Genomic DNA, 18,823 nt, shown 5'->3' with positions numbered 1-18,823 from the left:
TTCTAAATAAAATGTATTATCATTATAATGTATTATCACTATTATTATTATTAATCTGTCTCCAGAAACAAAAGTGTTGTATTTATATTGATTTATATTTGCATTACAAGACACTTAAAAGTCATTTTGTTGACTGCAGGTGATGTACGTGAGTCATCTGGGCATTAGATGACTCAACTTATTAAATGATGCTGCTGAGTCTGTTCTCAGCTCAAATAAATAAATATACTGAGTCACTGAGTCATGAATACTCTTCAGGGAGCTTAACTAATGTTAAAAAAAAGTCTACTCTTTTTCTTAGACATTTTGTTTCCTGCATTCAATTAAAATCATTCAATTATAAATCACAATGCAATCTAGCCTTACTTAGTTTGTTATATATGGAGCCGTCATGCATTTCTTTTTTGGCTAAATGACATATCTGCACCAACATGCTATTTACAATATGCCTATTTTCATGCTCTCGGTCCTGTATCCAGAGTCCACAGCGCAGACTACTACATGCAGGAGGCTAAAAGGCTAAAGCACAAGGCTGATGCTTTGGTAAGTTTATCTGTAATCACTACAGATCACACACACACACACACACACACACACACACACACACACACACAGTGACACCTCCATGAACTTGTGCAAGCAGGAACATAGCTGCACAGAGTTGGCAAGAAAATGATTTGAAAACACACAATGTGAAGGCAAAGCTGACTGTAATTATGTGTGTTCTGGCTGAGTTGTGTGCATCATTGCCTGTGTGTGTTTAAGTGTATGCAGTGTGAAATCTGTCATATCAAGGACTGCACTGTATAATTTGTGTTATTTATTGCACCATTTTTCTCCAAGGGAACATTGCATTCTGATGGTGCCTGCAAGATTACACATTATCAAACAAATTATCTGATGTCTTTAGACAACCAAATGAGATTGATTTAACTTGCTATTTATCTTATGTTTACGCATTATTTCCTCAGAGTTATCGGGAGATTTGGTTCTTAGTAGGAGGATTACTCATAGAGAAGACAAGGCAATTTAGACATTCATAGCGGTCTTGTTTCATGTTTCTCCCCTTCCTCCTTCTTTGTCTATTCCTCTCTGTGTGTAGATGGACAAATTTGGTAAAGCGGTGAACTACGCAGACGGCGCACTCTCTTTCATTGAGTGTGGAAACGCAATGGAGCGAGATCCCCTGGAGGCTAAATCTCCATACACCATGTACTCGGAAACCGTCGAGCTAATCAGGTATGGGTCAATATTATGTGACACTGATTATAGTATCTTTTTGACTTAATGGTTTCCTTCCACACTTTGAAAATAGAGTAGAAAATAAATTACATGAAACGTGATGACTATTAAGCCTTTTTTTACTGGTCATGACCAGATTTGGACAAATTACTTTAAAAAAAAAAAAGTGAGAGCATAAACATAGCTTGCATTTGACTTCCTGCTCTCCAGCTGTCAAAAAAAAGCCCACAACAATATTGGCTGTTGCTCTCTGTGGAAGGATGGCAGTAACAAGCATCTTCCAGCTCACGCATGCCTCCGTCCCTTCAGGATGTAATGCAAGTGCCTCCCGTATGACATTTCTGTGTATTTTATTGTTCGATTATCAAAAATAATGATGCCACATTTACATTAAAGACATTGCACAGGCTGTAGAAAGTCACGGTGTATAATAAATCTTTCTGCAACATTGTATTATTGGAGACATGCTGACAAAGCGCCATGATCTAACTTAGTGCACTTACTGAGCGCACTCAGACTGTAGGCAGGGTTTGCGCACAAAGCCGAGAAGAGATATTGAGGCAGCCTCATCTCAGGTTTCTGCCCTGTATTTCATCAGGACATTTGCACAATTTCAGCCTTTAGTAAGATTAAAAACAACAAACCCCAAGCTGTGGTTTAAGTTAGAAACGTCACCACCATCTTCTGAAGATGGTGGTGATAATACACATTATTATCAATTGATGCACAAGACCATGAAAAGGAAAGAGATGAAACCATGGCTGTTGTCTTCCGTGGATCGGACTTCCTTGGTGGTGGTGTTGGGGGCGGACACCATTACCGTTGTTACTGTCATCATGGGACTATTACTGTTGTGGATATGGCTGTTGCCCATTCTTCGTACATCCCTTACCTCGTCGCTAAACTCCTGTATCCTGTTTTGTCTCTCTAGCTACACTCTGCCCCTCTACTCTGTCTCTCTAGTTCAACCCAACCGTCAACACAAGCAGCCGCCCCACAGAGTTTGGGTTTTGTTTGAGGTTTCTTCCTAAGATGGGGTTTTTCCTTTTCCTCTGTCACCAGGTGCTTGTTCATGTGGGGTTCAGTTGGTTCTCTGTAATATATGAGAAGCGTGGGTGAAGTGCCTTGGGATAACGTCTGTTGTGAATTGGAGCTATATAAATAAAACTGATTTGACTTGGCTCTATGCGGACCTGCACCACATTATATTGTTTCATTTTTTTACGCCCATGACGCACCCCACCACAACGATTCAAATAACATAGTGTTCCATTAAGAGGGTGGGGGGAATTTTTCTTATTTTTCCATATTTAATTTCCCTTCTTTTCAAATGCTTTCGAATGTTGACAGGTATGCTGAAGTCATATTAAGTTCAACATAATGTGTGCAAAGTGAGACTTTGTCATGTATGACAAACAGCTTGCACCTCTGTTGAGTTGAAGGCTGAAGGCCTCCAGTTCAAGCACATCCATCCTGCTGAAGTGTCCTTGAGCAAGACACTGACTCTTTGCTATAGCTTCAGGGCTGCTAATTTGCACTTTCGGTCTCTCAGTGCGGAGGGGAGCAGGAGGAAGGACGAAAATTTTGCAAGCGATCAATAAAGCATAAAGGTGTAAGTCGTCTCCCTTGATTCACCTGTCACTGCTGAATTTCATTTGACTGATTAAGCACCTCAGGAAGCAGTAATGTAGCTGATTGGATCACTGAGGGCAGCAGGTAACAGATGACCTCCATAGCTCTTTGTGAAAACCCCAATCAATAACCAAAGGTCAAACTTATTCTTCCACAGCGTCTTGTAAAGCTTCCTTTGGCCACTTTAGCATAGACACTGCAGATTGACAGCCAAATGTCCAATGTCTGAATGAAATCCACCTAACCTTAACCTTAACCTGTCACCTATTAATTAGTGTCTCTCGTCTTCAGGTATGCCATGAGGTTGAAGAACTTCACCAGCCATTCAGCCACCATCGCTGAGAAGAAACTTGCTGTGTTGTGGTAGGTTTCTCTTTCTTTCTGCGTGCAGGGGAAAAAAAAATTAAGAACACCCCAAAAAATTGAACATTGTCTTCAATAAATATTTTCATGTCAACTTTCACCGTAGTGATGGGAAACTCGATTCCTTTTACTGACTTGAGTCACTCACCAAAGTGTTCGAAGTGAAGTGGTACTCGATTCACTTGCGCAGAAACTCGCACATGCCCGCCACCATCACCACTCCCCCCCAGTGAAACGGGTACTCGAGTCTGCACCCGTGGTCCAGTACCTGTGATTCAGTGAAATCGAGTATTCATCGAGTACCCATGAGTCATTGAAACGCGAGTCTCTCGTCGAGTACATGTGAGTCAGTGAATCGTGAGTCTACATCTAGTTCCCGTGAAATCAAATCTCTCATTGAGTGCTCGAGAGTCAGTGAAACTCTAGTCTTCTTTGAGTTCCCGTGAGTCAGTGAAACTTGGGTCTTGACTTGATTCTTCATTAGAGTCAGGCTATAATTGATAAAGTGTTTTTTTTTCTTTGTGGACGTTTCAGACTGGGAGGAAAACCAAAGGACCACGGGTTTATGTCTTGTTTTTGTTGAACTCACTGGTTCATTTCCCGCTTTACGGCTTTCATGCAGCTACAGTATCTGCTTTGCTGATCTCTCATTAGCTCTGCGCTTTGAATGGAACCCAATTGAGCTGTACCACATGGTGCAAACATAGTCAAGAGTAAAAGTAATTACAGCTCCCTTGTGGGATGAAACAAAATGATCTGTTTGTACAGAGACCACTCACTGAGTCAATGCGAAGACCAGACGTGGGCGGATTGATCCGAATATCAATATTGTCAATACAAGGGTCGTATTCGTATTGGATTGAAACTAGCGTGATGAGATCAATATTTTTCAGCTCTCTTGTATGTTTATTTTAACAATTACAGGTGGCCAAGTTTCGTTCCGACAACGCATTGTAAGTCGAATTTTAATATTTTGTCGGAACTCTTATCCAAATGAACACTTAAGTCACTCACACTGTACATAGAACACAGGAGTGACATATAAATACAGTATTTTTGGAATGTGGAAGAGATTAGGAGAAACCCACGCTTGCACGGGGATAACATGCAAACTCCACACAGAGATGTCAACGGAGATTCGAATACAGATCTTCCCCATCTCCTGACTGTGTGGCCAACATGCTAACCACTAGGCTATCACATTGAATAGTGAACGGTTGTTTGTCTATATGTGCCCTGTGATTAGCTGGCAACCAGTCCAGGGTGTACCCCGCCTATTGCCCAAAGTCAGCTGGGATAGGCTCCAGCATACCCCCGCGACCCTAATGAGGATAAGTGGCATAGAAAAAAGATGGAGGGAAGTTTTAAAAAAAAAACAACTTATTTTTAAGATGTGTCAGCTTTTATTTTGTAGTGGAAACCCTGTGTCACATAAACTACATCTTGACGTTCCAAAAACAATTACAAAAAATACTCATAAGAAATTAAATATTATTGTATTTATTATTTGTTATGATATATCTCGTTACATTAGTGGTTTATTTGGTCTCAACAAAATGTTGACAACAATATTGTTTATGTGTGATGACGATCATATCCTGGTATAATGAAGAATGTGGTGGAGGGTCCATTCAACGCGGCTTGCAGCTTTAAGCAATGTCCTCAAGGGACAAAAGTAGGCCCCTGATGGATATAAAATCGTGTAAAGGACGGATATATCCATTGGGAGGCCTCACCCTCGGCCGCAGGCGTCTATTTCTGATTATAATCGGATGATCGACAACTTCAAAGCAAAAATCACAAAGTAAAAAGTATCTGTATACTGGCCCTGGATTTATGTAATATCACCCACATCTAGTAAGGCTCACAGTTTGAGGGTATATGATAGTAAACTACATAACGCTGAAGAGAAACTCTTCTTAAATGGATTTATGACATTGCAAAAGTGTATTTTTGCCGGCTTGCGAGCCTTGCAAGGTTACATCCCAGTGTGCTCTCAGGTAATATTGTCTTGCAGGTCACTTTTGGCTTCCTATTAACTTCTGTTCTTTCTTTCAAACAAACTGTAGCTCCACATTAGAGAAAACATCATTACATTCTCTTTGGATGAAAATAGTATTGAGAACGGGGCTTTAAAGGGGAATTTGTATAGAGGATTCATCTGGCTTCTAATGGTTTTGTTTCCATAGTAACCGCTGTCTGTCTCTGCTGTATCTGCGGATGTTCCATCTGAAGAAAGACCATGCTGTCAAGTACTCACGCTCACTGATGGAGTATTTCAAGGTAGCACACACATGCACACACACGGACTGGGACATGACTTCCTTCCTCTCTAATTTTCCTCTCTGTGGGTGAAAAACATGCAAAAGCCAATTACATTCCCTAAAACACATTTCATATTCATTTTCATGGCGCCTGTGCATTAATTTTGCATGATGTTATTAAAATCCATTCTTTCTCTTTGATATTAACGCATTAATTAGCTCCATCAATCATCAGAGAGGATTGTTAGGGTTTAATGTGCTTGTTTTGATTAATTATGTGTGGTTTAATTAATTACGGAGGATGTCATTATCACTGTGCCGCATTTGCTGTGATGGGATTGGATTTCTGGGAAGCCACGGAATGGGAGTTCTGCAATGTGTGTGCATGTGTGTGTACGTGTAGGGCTCAGGCTGTGAAAATACTGCACAGTGTGTCTTGAAGACGGCACAAAAAGCAATTAAATCTGCTGGAGCAGCTCACTGTAACAAATGCAAACTGTCTAACTCCTGCTATAATACTCACATTTAAACAAATAAATATAATACTGTACATTTCGACAGGGAGAATTAAAGTCATCCTACAAGGTAATGAATATGCTGTGAAGTTTGTATAGTTGGAGATTACATTTAATGAATACTTATACGTATACACAATGTAATGAATATGCTGTTAAGTTCATATTTGTATATTTTAAAATAACCTTATAGTAGGTAAAACTTCAATACTCGGGTACCTAACAGTGGTCGCCAGCCAATCGCAGGGCGCATACAGACAACCAACCATCCACACTCACATTCATACCTATGGACAATTTTGAGTAGCCAATTTACTCGCCCGTCGCCCGATGTCAGCTGAGATAGGCTCCAGCATGCCCCCGCGACTCTAATGAGGAGAAGCGGTATAGGAAATGGATGGATGGATGGATGAATTTACCTAACAGTGTAATTATTAACACATTAATAAGTACTTAATATCACACTGATAATTAATTAATAATTACACTGAATTAATACTTAATACATCTAATAAATATGCAGTTCAGTTCATGTTTACTATAATGTCACTATAAGTTGATGTTTAATATAGAAAAAAAACACTTCCAGTGGCTAAAACTACAATACTCTTAAATACTCTAAAAATGTTAAAAAATAGTAGATAACATGAATTAGTAGTGATTACAATTATTATAAAACGTACAAAATACTTAAGAATAATCAATAAATACATTGAATTAATATTTAATCAAATGTTTATGGAAATGCTGTTAAGTTCATGTTTGTATATAAAAAAAAAATACACTTACTTACAGTATGTAAAACCACATTACTTGCATGCTTGCAATTTTTTTAGGACATTAAATAAATGATTAGTGATTGTATTTGTTATAAAACTTCAAAATGACTTCATATATAATAATAATTAATTAACAATTCTATTTAATACTGAACCATCCATTTTCTATGCTGCTTCTCCTCATTAGGGTCACGGGGTTATGATGGAGCCTATCCCAGCTGACTTCGGGTGACAGGCGGGGTACACCCTGGACTGGTCGCCAGCCAATCGCAGGGCACATATAGACAAACAACCATTCACACTCACGTTCATACCTATGGACAATTTAGAGTCACCAATTAACCTAACATGCATGTTTTTGGAATGTTGGAGGAAACCGGAATATCCAGAGAAAACCCACGCACGCACGGGGAGAACATGCAAACTCCACACAGAAATGCCCAAGGGAGAATCAAACCCAAGTCTTCCCAATATCCAGACTGTTACTGTGTGGCCAACATGATAACCACTAGACCACCGTGCAGCCCCTGAACAAAACATAATTATTAATAATAATTATTATCATGAATAATACTGAATAATCTGATATTTTAAAATAAAGATAATTTTTGTTTTTTGGCCACATCACATGTTCATTTGAAATATTATGTAACTATCCTTGTGGCCCATGCTATTTAAATGTATTCTGTATTATTATATATTTTGTATTCCTCAGTTGGTGTATATAAGCATTTTTTTTATGTGTTTTTGTGTACCAGAACTCAGCCAAGAGCTCCCATCAAGCACCTTCTCCCTGGAGGACCAATGGAAAGTGAGTACAGTACACGCATGCATGCACGCTTACGTCCCCATAGATCATTTGGAATTCAGAATTCACCAGAGCTCTTCTGCAAAATACCGTGACATCTCCCACAATCTTGTAGACAAACAAACCCTTCGGGAAGTAAAGAAAGGGACTGATTTGTTGTAGATGTGTGCAGGAGAAGGCTGGAGGGGCTGTCGAGCGCTGACGGAGGTGTGATGGAGTGGGTGGTGATAGATAGAGGAGGAGAGGCATGGAGAAGCTGTGGATGTGAGGCTAATGAGTTTGAACAGCTCTGACGCTGCATAACAGCGGGAATGGACCTCAGCATGTGTGTGGGGAGCGCGTGTGCCGTTGTTACAGCACACGTCTGTTGATCAGCCAGGGCCAAGGCCACAATCACAAGCATGACGTCACTGAGACACATACCCACTGTGTAAAGCTGCAGGACATGACTAAAGTTACTTCAGTGCAAAAGCCAGAAATCATGGCATTATCAGCTAGAAAAAATGTCTTCTCTTTATACCTCTATGGTTTTCAAACATACACACAATCAGAACGACTTCATTGTCCACAAAGTCAGAGAAATTGCAGTAATAAAGCAAAAGAGTGTGTTGTTTTAAATAATGTGATCATCACTCTTGCAAGTCATGCATGACAGCAGCAACAGTGTGCAAAATAATCACAACGACTTCAAATAAGACTGGAAATAGTCCGCAAAGTCAGAGAAATTGCAGTAATGCAGCAAAATAGAGCGTGTCGTTTAAATAATGTGATCACCCCTCCCTCTTGCAAATCATTGATGACAGCGGCAACAGCGTGCAAAATAAATCATCACAACGACTTCAAATAAGACTGGAAATAGTCCCCAAAGTCAGAGAAATTGCAGTAATACAGAAAAATAGAGCGTGTCGTTTAAATAATGCAATCGCCTCTCTTGCAAGTCATTCATGACAGCAGCAAATATGTGCAAAATAAATACCATAATTTATGGTGTGTAAGCCGCAACTTTTTTCTCACGCTTTGAACCCTGTGGCTTGGAGGGTGATGCAGCTAATTTATGGCTAAAAACTACATTTCCCGTGATGCTGAGAGTGCAGCTTCATGAAGTAGTGATGTGGACGAGTGAAGTGGAAGCTAATATCACGTTTTGAAGTCTTATGTAGCGATCGTGTTTTGATCTGACACATCTTACGTAAGTTTGAGCAAGTGGAGAACAACCGTCCAGTATCACCAAGGGGTTTCGAATGGCTGGACGTGATGAAGAGAGTGAGAAGATAGCTCAAGCTAAATGGCTAATTTGCCTCAAGACAAAAGTGACAACGAAAGAGAGAGAGAGAGTGACTGACAAAGTGTGTGACGAAGGAATTATGAGGTTGTTCAATTATGATTCTGAAGAAGAAGACTTTAGTGGTTTTAGTTCCCAGGAGGAGCAGAACTCCTTCTGAGAGATGAATGAATTTTCTGGTTGACTGCTATTTAACTATTCATATTACATGCACTGTTCGGCACTGCTTGGAAAAGAGTATTTATTTAATCAAAAATCATTTCCTGCAACATCTTCCTGTGTACTAAATATCCCATGTTACGATGTGGACACCTGCGGCCTGCGGTAGGTGCATATGTACAAACCTTTTTTTCTCTTTAAATTTAGCACGTGAGGCTAATATAATAGTGCGCACTATAGTCCGGAAATTACGGCAATCGGAATAACTGGACATTGGAAAAATTGCAGGAAAACAGCAGAATAGAAGTAATGGGACAAGTAAATGTTACGGCTCGTACAAGTGCCGTAGTGTGAGTATGCCTCAGATATTCCACTGTACCCGCATGTGTAAATGAATCTACATGCTGAATCACCAAACGCCTGCTGTTTGCATCTGAGCAGGTTCTTATGCTAACACGCTAACAAACTCCCAACTGTGACCTCCAGCAGACAATAGGTTCCTGTTTTAAATCTCATAGCAGGACTTGGCCCTCACAGCCTCTCTGTGTCCCCCAGAATCAACGGGACTCCATCTCCACTCTCTCTCAGCCCCTCCCCGGCCAGCGGCGGAGGAGCCGGATCAGCAGGCACGCCGGTTTCGTCGGGCAGTGTCGCCATTCCCCAACGCATTCACCACATGGCGGCCAGTCATGTGAACATCACCAACAACATCCTGCGCAGCTATGAACACTGGGAGACGGCGGATAGACTGGCTACTGGTAGTCACGGTAAGAGTGTCACGCTTCTTACTTGTCTGTTTTTGTATTGTATTGTACAATTCTCACCGGCCGCAACATTAGGTACAGCTGTGCCATCTATCTGCATCGATGTTCTGGATAATATTACAAACTTCCGACATGTTTTTTGTCTTTCCACTGCACCATTCATGCGTCTGAAATGAACACACATCTTTCAGTGATGGTGATCAGTCAGCCAGTTATCCGATCGCGTCAATCGCGAGGTACAGTGCATGTACACCCGCAGAGACTGCCTTCCTTAAGCCCAAAAGGACGAGGAAGCGATTGAGGAGATCAATCGACAATCGCTTTATTTAACAAAATGGGTTGCTGTCGGTCACAATCACTCCACATAGATCAAAAGTGCAGCGGTCTGTCAACTGTCAAACTGTCAGTCTCCCCCTTGCACGCACACACACCCAAAGCCCCCACAGTTGGACTTAACAGAACTCCTACATCACACATCGGGGTTGCTGCACTACATACTTTCACGCATACTACATACAAACATACTTTCATCTACGGAGTTACTATTTACATCCAGCCAGGAAACAGTCACTGTGGTTGTAGCGTGTGTACACACGCTCACATCACCATGACAACACACGTGTAAAAAGCACAGGTAAGAAGGCTACGCAGTACAACGTAGCCACGTTTTTCTTGGTGATATCAAATAAAGCTGTTACATTCTCTTTCAATGGATAAGGCCTTTCCAAATGAAAAGCGTGCTTTAGCTTTTTCACGGATTTCAATGGCATTCACGAGACAACACCGCAAAAAATGACGTCATGGCAAAGTCCGCCTCCTTGGTCAATGAATCACATAAGCCCACCTTCCTTCACAAATTGCGTACGCGGGTCTCGGAAACGTGTATAACTCCAAGCACTTAAAAAAAAAATAGGCACCTTACTCCTTATTCTTCATTTCCTGGGACTATCTGAAGTATCACATGGACGGTACTCACTCATCATCCAACAGTGTTTCTGTCAACTATTAACTTCTTCATCACTTATTATTATACATTTATTATTTTATTCATTATGAAGGTTAAATAACTTATTTCTATTGAGTCACAAATTGTAACTCTATTGTAACACACGGTTATACTGCCTTATCATTTTTTATATGTTATTTCAGAATTTGTAAAGGGTGTTGAATACAGGAAGTGAACCAATTTATGAGCAATTGCTGTGAAACAGTGAAGGGGGAGGATCGAATAAGCTCTGCTTCTTCCTACTCCTTTTTGGGCATGTGGAATTGTGACTCGTAACGTGATGTATTCAAATGTAAGATGCATGCATGTTACCATATGTTGGGGTGCTGAGACGTGTTTCTAATATGTCGGTTACCCTGTTGAATTGTTTTTCATGTATATACAATATGCCCACTGTCTTGTATGAGATGCAGGTGGGTCTCATCTTGCTTCAGAACCATTATTGTCAACAGTCCCAGTGCCCTTCTGTTACCTGCTAATGTTCTCAGCTGTGTGACACAGAAAACCCAAAGTGTAGTTAAGCGTTTCAGCTCAAGTGTCTCTGTCTCTCCCTGCAGACTTCTTTCAGGAGCTGGACTCTGCCATGGAGCCGTTGAGTCAGCAGAGCAGCATGACCGAGCTGGTGCGATACATCAGACAGGGGCTGCACTGGCTCCGCATTGAGGCTCACCTGCTGTAGGCGCTGGACCACAGCCAGATAAAAATGGGGAAGAAGAGAAAAAAAAATCATAAAATGTGCCTGGGAGCTAGGACTGGGATAAGCGAGATGACACCCACAATGATGCTTTAGTCCCCCGCTGGGGTGCTTCAATGACTCAACACATCACGGTACAGTAATGGCATTGACTAGGTGGATTAATTGGGCGAAAATCCATCCGCACTTAGGAATGAATGGCAACTCATGGCAATCATTTGACTGTGACTCACCGAGTACAAATTAACATAATTAACCTGTGTCTGATGTGGCTCTTTGGAGAGACAACAATTATACTTCTGTACATGTAGTTTAGATTCCTCCCCGAGTAGGAATAGAGGTTAGATGTATTTTTAACAAGATGGGATCATTTTCAAAAGGAAATGGAAGAGGCTACTGCGATTAAAAAGGATGAATCTTTTGGAAGGAAACTCTAAAGAGGAAACGTGTGTGTCTGATACTGATCCAGCTGGTGAAGTCATACAATACATCAATTAGATAAGAATCATGCACGTAAAGAGGCTCCTTTACAAACACTACAACTGAATTAACAAAGGCTAAGACACATCAGCGCTCTAAATCAGGGCCGGGCGAGTGAGACATCCACTGAGAAATACACACGATTTTCATTTCTTATTTAAAAGGGCCGTGGAAGCTCCTTCGTGTGAGGCCAGCTATTAAGCAAAGCGGTTAATTACAAAGTTGTTTCCGTGGTTTTCACTCAATTCATAAATTCCTGTGACATTTTCTTCAGTGATGCCAGACATCAAGAAGAATTGACAACGTAAGTAAAAGGTCAGCTGTACAGGTGGTGCCGTGGTTACTCATGCGCTCCCATAAATTAATTAAAAACGTAATTTTGGACTGTAAATGAGAGACTCACTCAAAAACTAGTTACAGCACAGGGATGTAAAGTGCGCCTCTTGCTGGGTGGAAGAATACAGTGTGTGCCTGCGCAGCCACACCGAGGAAGCATAACATGTCTCCCAAGTGGCCGCGCGCCAAAGAAAAGGAAAGCCATTACCACTGTAAGTGGAAATGAACATCATAAAAAGCTCAGATCAGCAATATTGGCCGCTCTTTTGGTCCGAATCTCTCGACTGTCATGACCATCATTAAGGATACAGATTATTCAATGCAAATAAGTGCTAGAGCATTGCAAATCCTATTGCTGGCTACAGCTTCAATGTTAATTTGGAAATGTATGGCGAGCCGGATTGAAAAGCTTACCCGTGTCGGCTATAAAGAACACAGTGATCCCTCACCGCTTTAAATTTTGCAGCTTTGCTCTATCATTTTTTGAAAAATATATTAATTACTAAATCATGCTGTTATGTGATTGGCTACAGCCTATTATTAGTAAAAAAAAAAAATGCATATTTAAGCAAATCTTACATATTTTTGGCCGAAATTAAGCATTTATCTAGCATAAAAATGGCTAAATGAACTAGAATACAAATATGAGGGAATCAGAAGACACAAACATGTTGTGATGGTATGTAGTATTCTACACTGGACACTAGGTTTCATTAATGTTACATTGACAAGACAATAGCCGCCGCAGGAAGTACAAAGAAGGATATACAGAAATAAAAAGGAAATTTGAACTATGTCTACTATATTGGGTTATACAAGTGTAAAGGCGACTTTAGGAGTTTCTATCATTTCTAGAGGGCTCTCATAATATTGAAAACTGTTTTCAGAGGGTTGTAGACAGGTTTTCTATGCTCTAACTACGAAAATATTTTATTTATTAAGAAGGAATCCTACTTTGCGGAAATTAATTTATCACGGTTGGGTCTGGAACCAATTGACCACGATAAACAAGAGATTATTGTGTATATATATTCCTTAGTATTACATTATACTCAAATATTTTGTTTGTTTTTATTACTGACAAAATGACACAAACACGGTGGCCGAGTGGTTAGCATGTTGGCCACACAGTCAGGAGAGCGGTTCGAATCTCTGTGTGGAGTTTGCATGTTCTCTCCGTGCGTGCGTGTGCATGTTAGGTTAATTGGTGACTCTAAATTGTCCATAGGTATGAATGTGAGTGTGAATGGTTGTTTGTCTATATGTGCCCTGCGATTGGCTGGTGACCAGTCCAGGGTGTACCCCGCCTCTCGCTCAAAGTCAGCTGGGATAGGCTCCATCATACCCTCGCGACCCTAGTGAGGATAAGCGGCATAGAAAATGAGTGGATGACACAAACGGGCAATCCAGTGATTGTCGCATCAGACCAGTGAAGATAATCCAAACGTTTATGTAAAATATACATAAATATGTAATATAAATATATGACCAAAGAATTATCAATCTCCCAATGCCACTAAATCTCCTTATTTGTATGCCTTACTATTTGTCCTTTCTCGTGGCTCAGTTCCAGCTCCCACGGTAAGCATTGCCCCCCACCATGGACTGTGCAACAATGGCAACTTTGGACAACATTGCATTTGATCCAATCAGCACTGGACATTTTGGTCGTGTGTTGTGTTGTTGTGTGTATACGCGTACTGCTGATTGTGTCGACATGACGGGACAATAATGATGTTTGTGCTCCACAATTATAGACTGTGACTCCTGCCAACAGTGACGTTGTTGTGTTGTTGTTGTTGTGGTTGTTTTTGTCAATTCAAAGTGAATGGACGATCGACTGATGTAAAACAAGATGTTGCAAATCTATATTCTGTAGTGTGCGTGCGTGCGTGTGGGCGTGCGTGTGTGTGTGTGTGTGTGACAGGTGTGTGTTTATGGTTGCTTTCACATAGCAACTAATGTGTTGTTTCTTTATGGCACAGCTAAGAGATTGTGGGGTATGCTGCAAAGCAAGTTTATTGGGTTAGCGAGGTGTGTTGAGTGTAAAGCCGGGCTTGCCTGTTCGACGAAGGTAGCTCTCTTTTAAAGCAGCTGTATCACCATGGTAACTGCTAAACCTCCAGACTTTCATCTTAAAAATGGGTTATGACGGTGTTTCACTTATTCGGAGATGGCGTCACCATTTATTGAGAACCCGGTGGACGTGGGAGCAGGAACAATTCTGGCAGCATTACGACGGGAGTGGCTACTTCGAGATCACGCTGATTCGCTGGCATTCCCTGATGAAATTCTCTTCGAGAGAGATACATTTTCAGCCGAGAGAATACACTACATTTGCTCACGTTTCGAGCGGAGCGTCAGGAATAAAACGCGGTATGGAATATTAACTCGGCCAATGCTAGCAGCAGTCCTTGCATGAGTGGTCAGCCCGTTTAGTCTTCTTGTATTACAATATTTGTTGGAGCAATAAGCACTCTGAGGCATCAATCAACTGCAACAAAACACTTCTTTATTGTAACAAAATGGAAAAAAATTGTCCCAAAGGAAAACGGTCGCCACAAAACACGACAACGCTGCCTCCAAGTGGTTACAACGAGATACAACATTTTATAATTTAGAGCAGTGAAAAATATTCGTAGACATATTTCAAAGATGACTTAAAATTAATTAATTTTTTTAGTGGATAAGTGTTAATATGTCGAAGTTGTGCAATGTTGATAAAGACCCTGTCACACCTTGACGATTTAGCCAGCGTACGCAAACGTATGAAAAATTTGGCCAATACACTGGCGTACGTTGAATAAGTTATGGGTAAGTTTTGTATAAGTTAAGAGCACGCCGGCATACGTCGTAGTACGTCCAAGTTGTCCAAAAATTTGGTGCACGCACAAAACTTTTCGACGTATGTCAACGTATGATTCATATGTCCCGCATACGCGGGCAATAAGTTATGCGATCGTTGACACCCGTTCACACACATTACTTGTAAGTTACGCACAAGTCGTAATACGTAAACATACCTTGGGACAAAACTGTGTCTTCTTGGCTCTCTTCTTGGCAAGAGTTGGCTGAGAGGAGATGGAGGCCACTGGGGAAGCAGCTTCCGATACCATTGACGATACCTGAGAGGCGTTAGAACCTGCGTCATCTCCATCAGAGCTAGAGTGGGAGGGGGAGGCTGTGGGTGGTGATGGATCCCTCCGTCACTACCCTGATACTTCTTGACAGCCGTCTTCGAAATTTTCTTCGGCATGATGGTGATGTTGACACTGCGATGGCAGCCTTTTTACAGGCTACGGCACGTCATCGTCGGCCATACGCTGCCGCGCGGTTTGCATAAGTTAGACTGGCGTTGGGCATAAGTTGTGAATGCCGGCAACACGCCACACATTCGTTGGTATAAGTTGTCTATAAGTTATAGAAATGTTCTATGTAAGTTACTAATACGTCATGTATACGTCGAACTCGTGAAGAATACGCTATGTATTCGCCCAAAATTGAAAAAAACGTCCACAGTTCAACGTATGCCATCAAAATGGTCACGTCGGGCATGCGCTGGCTAAATCGTCAAGGTGTGACAGGGCCTTAAAGCGTTGATAAATGAAATACTAGTAGGGTATAATTAGTGTAATAATCAGTGTTAACTTGCGCATTCACACGCTCGGTATTGTTCTGCCAGCGGTCCTCCCTCGCTCTATTGGCGGCGACAGCGTCGCTTTTGGCAGCAATGATCTTTTTCCACTCCTCTTCACGCTCCACAATAATGACTTGCTCGTCTTGTGTAAAAAAAAAAAAAAAAAAAAAAAAATGCTTCAGTTTTGAGCGGAAGTGGAATAACATGACGTCAAACGCCAACTTTTTATGTGAACGAGCACCGAGCACAAAGCCGAGAACTTGACAAAGTAAGTTGATAGCCACCGTTTTAGTACCGTTTGACCTTTTTGGGGGGAATTTAGGTTTCGTTGAGCTGCATCTTGCGCATAAAACCCGGTTTGTCACGCCACTTTCGCAGTGTACCCCCCCCACCCCTCCTGCTGTGTTCTTTTATTTATTTTTCTGTCATGGTCTGTGTAAATCCAACTCATCCAGAGTGAGTGTTTTGGTTCGAAATCATGTGACCACTGCTGAATGTGTATGGAAGACAATGCGGATGTGCAAGGAAAAATTTCACTTTGACAAAAAAAAAAAAAAGAGAAAAAAACTTAAGTGCCTCTATTCGTGTCCAGTGGGAACTGCTCTATTTATTTAAGAACAAAGAATGAATCTAAGTGATTTTCCATACCATATTGGTACAAATATGAGATTGTTTTTCGTAAAATCAAATGTTTCCATGAGCTTTTTACTAGCGTTTATGATGACACTGCGCTTTGGCTTTAAGGAAAAGTATGTGATTCAAAGTGTCTGATTTCCATCAGTTGTTGTTCTTTTCTTTCCTTGATGTTTTTGAGGGTTTGTCTGAAATGCCTGATATGAAAAATATTGCATGCAATAAATGGTAGCGTCAGACCAACGACCATTTGTCTTTGACGTGTTTCTGTTGACAGGAATGCTGCTTTAAATGCAACACATCGCTCAAAGCCCGGATGAGGTCGGACCATTGTGGAACATCAGTGATTGGGCTGTTGAAGCTTACTGCTAATACTGCAGTGTTTTTGACACACAGTAGATCCATGTCCATGTTTTCTCATTTCTTTTCTCTTCAAATTGTAAATAATGGGTGTTTTTTTTTAATGGTAAAATCAAATAGAAAGTGGTTTGATGGCGTTATCTGCATTTTATATTAAAATGCTGCAGCTACGAATCCAGCGGATTTTCCATCAGGATGATTCTTCGACACGACGTAATGTTGTGTTAATACCAAAAGTGTATACAGGAATCCCCCGCCACTCCGTGCTCCAAATGTCATCTACCACTAAGGCCGCCCCCTTTATGTGAACGTGCTCATAACAGGACGAGAAAATCCTGACTTCACTCATTCAGTTTGTATCCAGCTTCGTAGTACCGCTTATCCAACACCCTCAATGTCTGGCTCGGTCAAGCCAGACAACAAAGAAGAGGTTTTGGGTAACCCTCGAGGAAAAGGCTTCTTGAGACGTCATCTGTACTTCTGTGAAGAAGGTGTCGGACGTTTCGCTCCTCATCCGAAGAGCTTCGTCAGCGAACTAATAAGTGCTGGTAGCTTAGGCCTTAAATACAGTAAGAGTGGGCGGAATTGGTGTGCCAACACCCTCCTCCTATTGGTTCTATACACTAAGCCTGGGCGGAGTAGTGGTATAATCCTCTCCTGCTATTAACACCTCCAATAAAAAGGGAAGTGTCGCTCCCTGAGTTGGGTATGAACGACTCTGATACTGGCTCGTTAGCATCTATTGTTCTGGCTCAGCCCTGGCTTCACCTCATTTGCAAGACTAAGAGCTGTGGGTTTTGGTCTCAGTAACCTGCTGAACACAGGGTCCAAATTAAACCTCAAACCACCATTCCGATTCAATGATGGGTTCTGTTGTTTGACAAAAATAGCTTCGTCCGACACCTTCACAGAAGTACAGATGACGTCTCAAGAAGCCTTTTCCTCGATGGACAACTCCTGTACGACTGAGAGCCTCCACATACGCAGGTTTTGGGTAAGTTAAGCATGATTAGTAGGACAGGCCTCTGTTTTGTTTGTTTTTGTGAAAAGTGAAAGACTAAAGGAGCTGATATAATTTAGTAGTTTGGACAGACGTTTTCCGAACTTTTTATTTCTATGTCATTAATGCTGTGCCTTCACAAGCCTGTGAGGAAGAACTAACTAATTAGCAAGCAAGTAATTATCTAATTAGCAAGGAGAGTAACAACAGAGTTCACAATGAACTTACCAGCTCCATAGAAATTGCAGGTCGGGGTTACCACTCCACATACCAGTCTTACTCGCGGTGTCTTTAAAGAAAGAGCTAAAAAAACCAACAGACAAAACACTACCACCGAATAATGCTGAATAATCAACAACTGTGTGAGCTCTAAACATGTAACCGAGCAGCCTTTTACAACAACAGTACAGAAAAGCACAGCGGGAAAGAGGAACACCATATACGGTCGCCACCATATTGGATGTGGCAAGGCTGCGCTGTAAGTGAATACAAGTAAATGGACTTACAGTACCTTCATAAAGCGCCTTTCTACAAAGAAATTTAAGTTAATGCCTCTCGTTTTTGCCTCTCTTTGAGAGTTGTAACACGGACCTCGTTTTTGATGTTCAGCCAACATTTCGCGTCTATAAACGTGAGTAACCTGGTTATATCGTATGTGTCGTGTGCCTGAAGCATCCAGCCGCCGGGCTGGTCACTAACCGCTGAGCAAAGTTCGCCTCGTCAGCATCGCCACCAATTCATTATATTGTTAGCATGCTATTTCACTGTGTTTAGTGCACTGCTGATAGCCGAGATGTTATGTTGCTGTGCATTTGTGTTTATGTCTACGGAGGGGCGGCTGCTGTGTGTGACTATAGAGTGAATATATA

At 41.3% G+C, this 18,823-nt stretch overlaps 2 protein-coding genes across 5 annotated transcripts in view; one reads left to right on the top strand and one right to left on the bottom strand.

Moving 5' to 3' along the window:
* Positions 1-17,331, top strand: part of aff2 (AF4/FMR2 family, member 2) — a 211,890-nt gene extending 194,559 nt beyond the window's left edge. The window contains exons 20-26 of the mRNA XM_054793060.1: positions 480-543; positions 1,103-1,239; positions 3,166-3,237; positions 5,427-5,520; positions 7,554-7,606; positions 9,600-9,811; positions 11,372-17,331. Coding sequence (XP_054649035.1) covers positions 480-543; positions 1,103-1,239; positions 3,166-3,237; positions 5,427-5,520; positions 7,554-7,606; positions 9,600-9,811; positions 11,372-11,493 — 754 coding nt within the window. The 3' untranslated portion in view covers positions 11,494-17,331. The remainder of the gene's footprint in view (positions 1-479; positions 544-1,102; positions 1,240-3,165; positions 3,238-5,426; positions 5,521-7,553; positions 7,607-9,599; positions 9,812-11,371) is intronic.
* Positions 1,350-18,823, bottom strand: part of ids (iduronate 2-sulfatase) — a 39,147-nt gene continuing 21,673 nt past the window's right edge. Inside the window, exon 15 of one of the 4 annotated variants that reach the window (XR_008572989.1) lies at positions 1,350-3,255. The gene's annotated coding sequence lies outside the window, so the exon portion shown is untranslated. Of the gene's footprint in view, positions 3,256-3,469; positions 3,506-10,977; positions 11,497-18,823 lie in introns of those variants that run through there. The other 3 variants (XM_054793064.1, XR_008572988.1, XM_054793065.1) reach the window with 3 other exon arrangements.

This window comes from Dunckerocampus dactyliophorus, chromosome 11 (genome assembly GCF_027744805.1).
Source record: "Dunckerocampus dactyliophorus isolate RoL2022-P2 chromosome 11, RoL_Ddac_1.1, whole genome shotgun sequence".
Classification (NCBI taxonomy): Eukaryota; Metazoa; Chordata; class Actinopteri; order Syngnathiformes; family Syngnathidae; genus Dunckerocampus; species Dunckerocampus dactyliophorus.
This window is presented reverse-complemented; position numbering and strand designations above follow the sequence as displayed.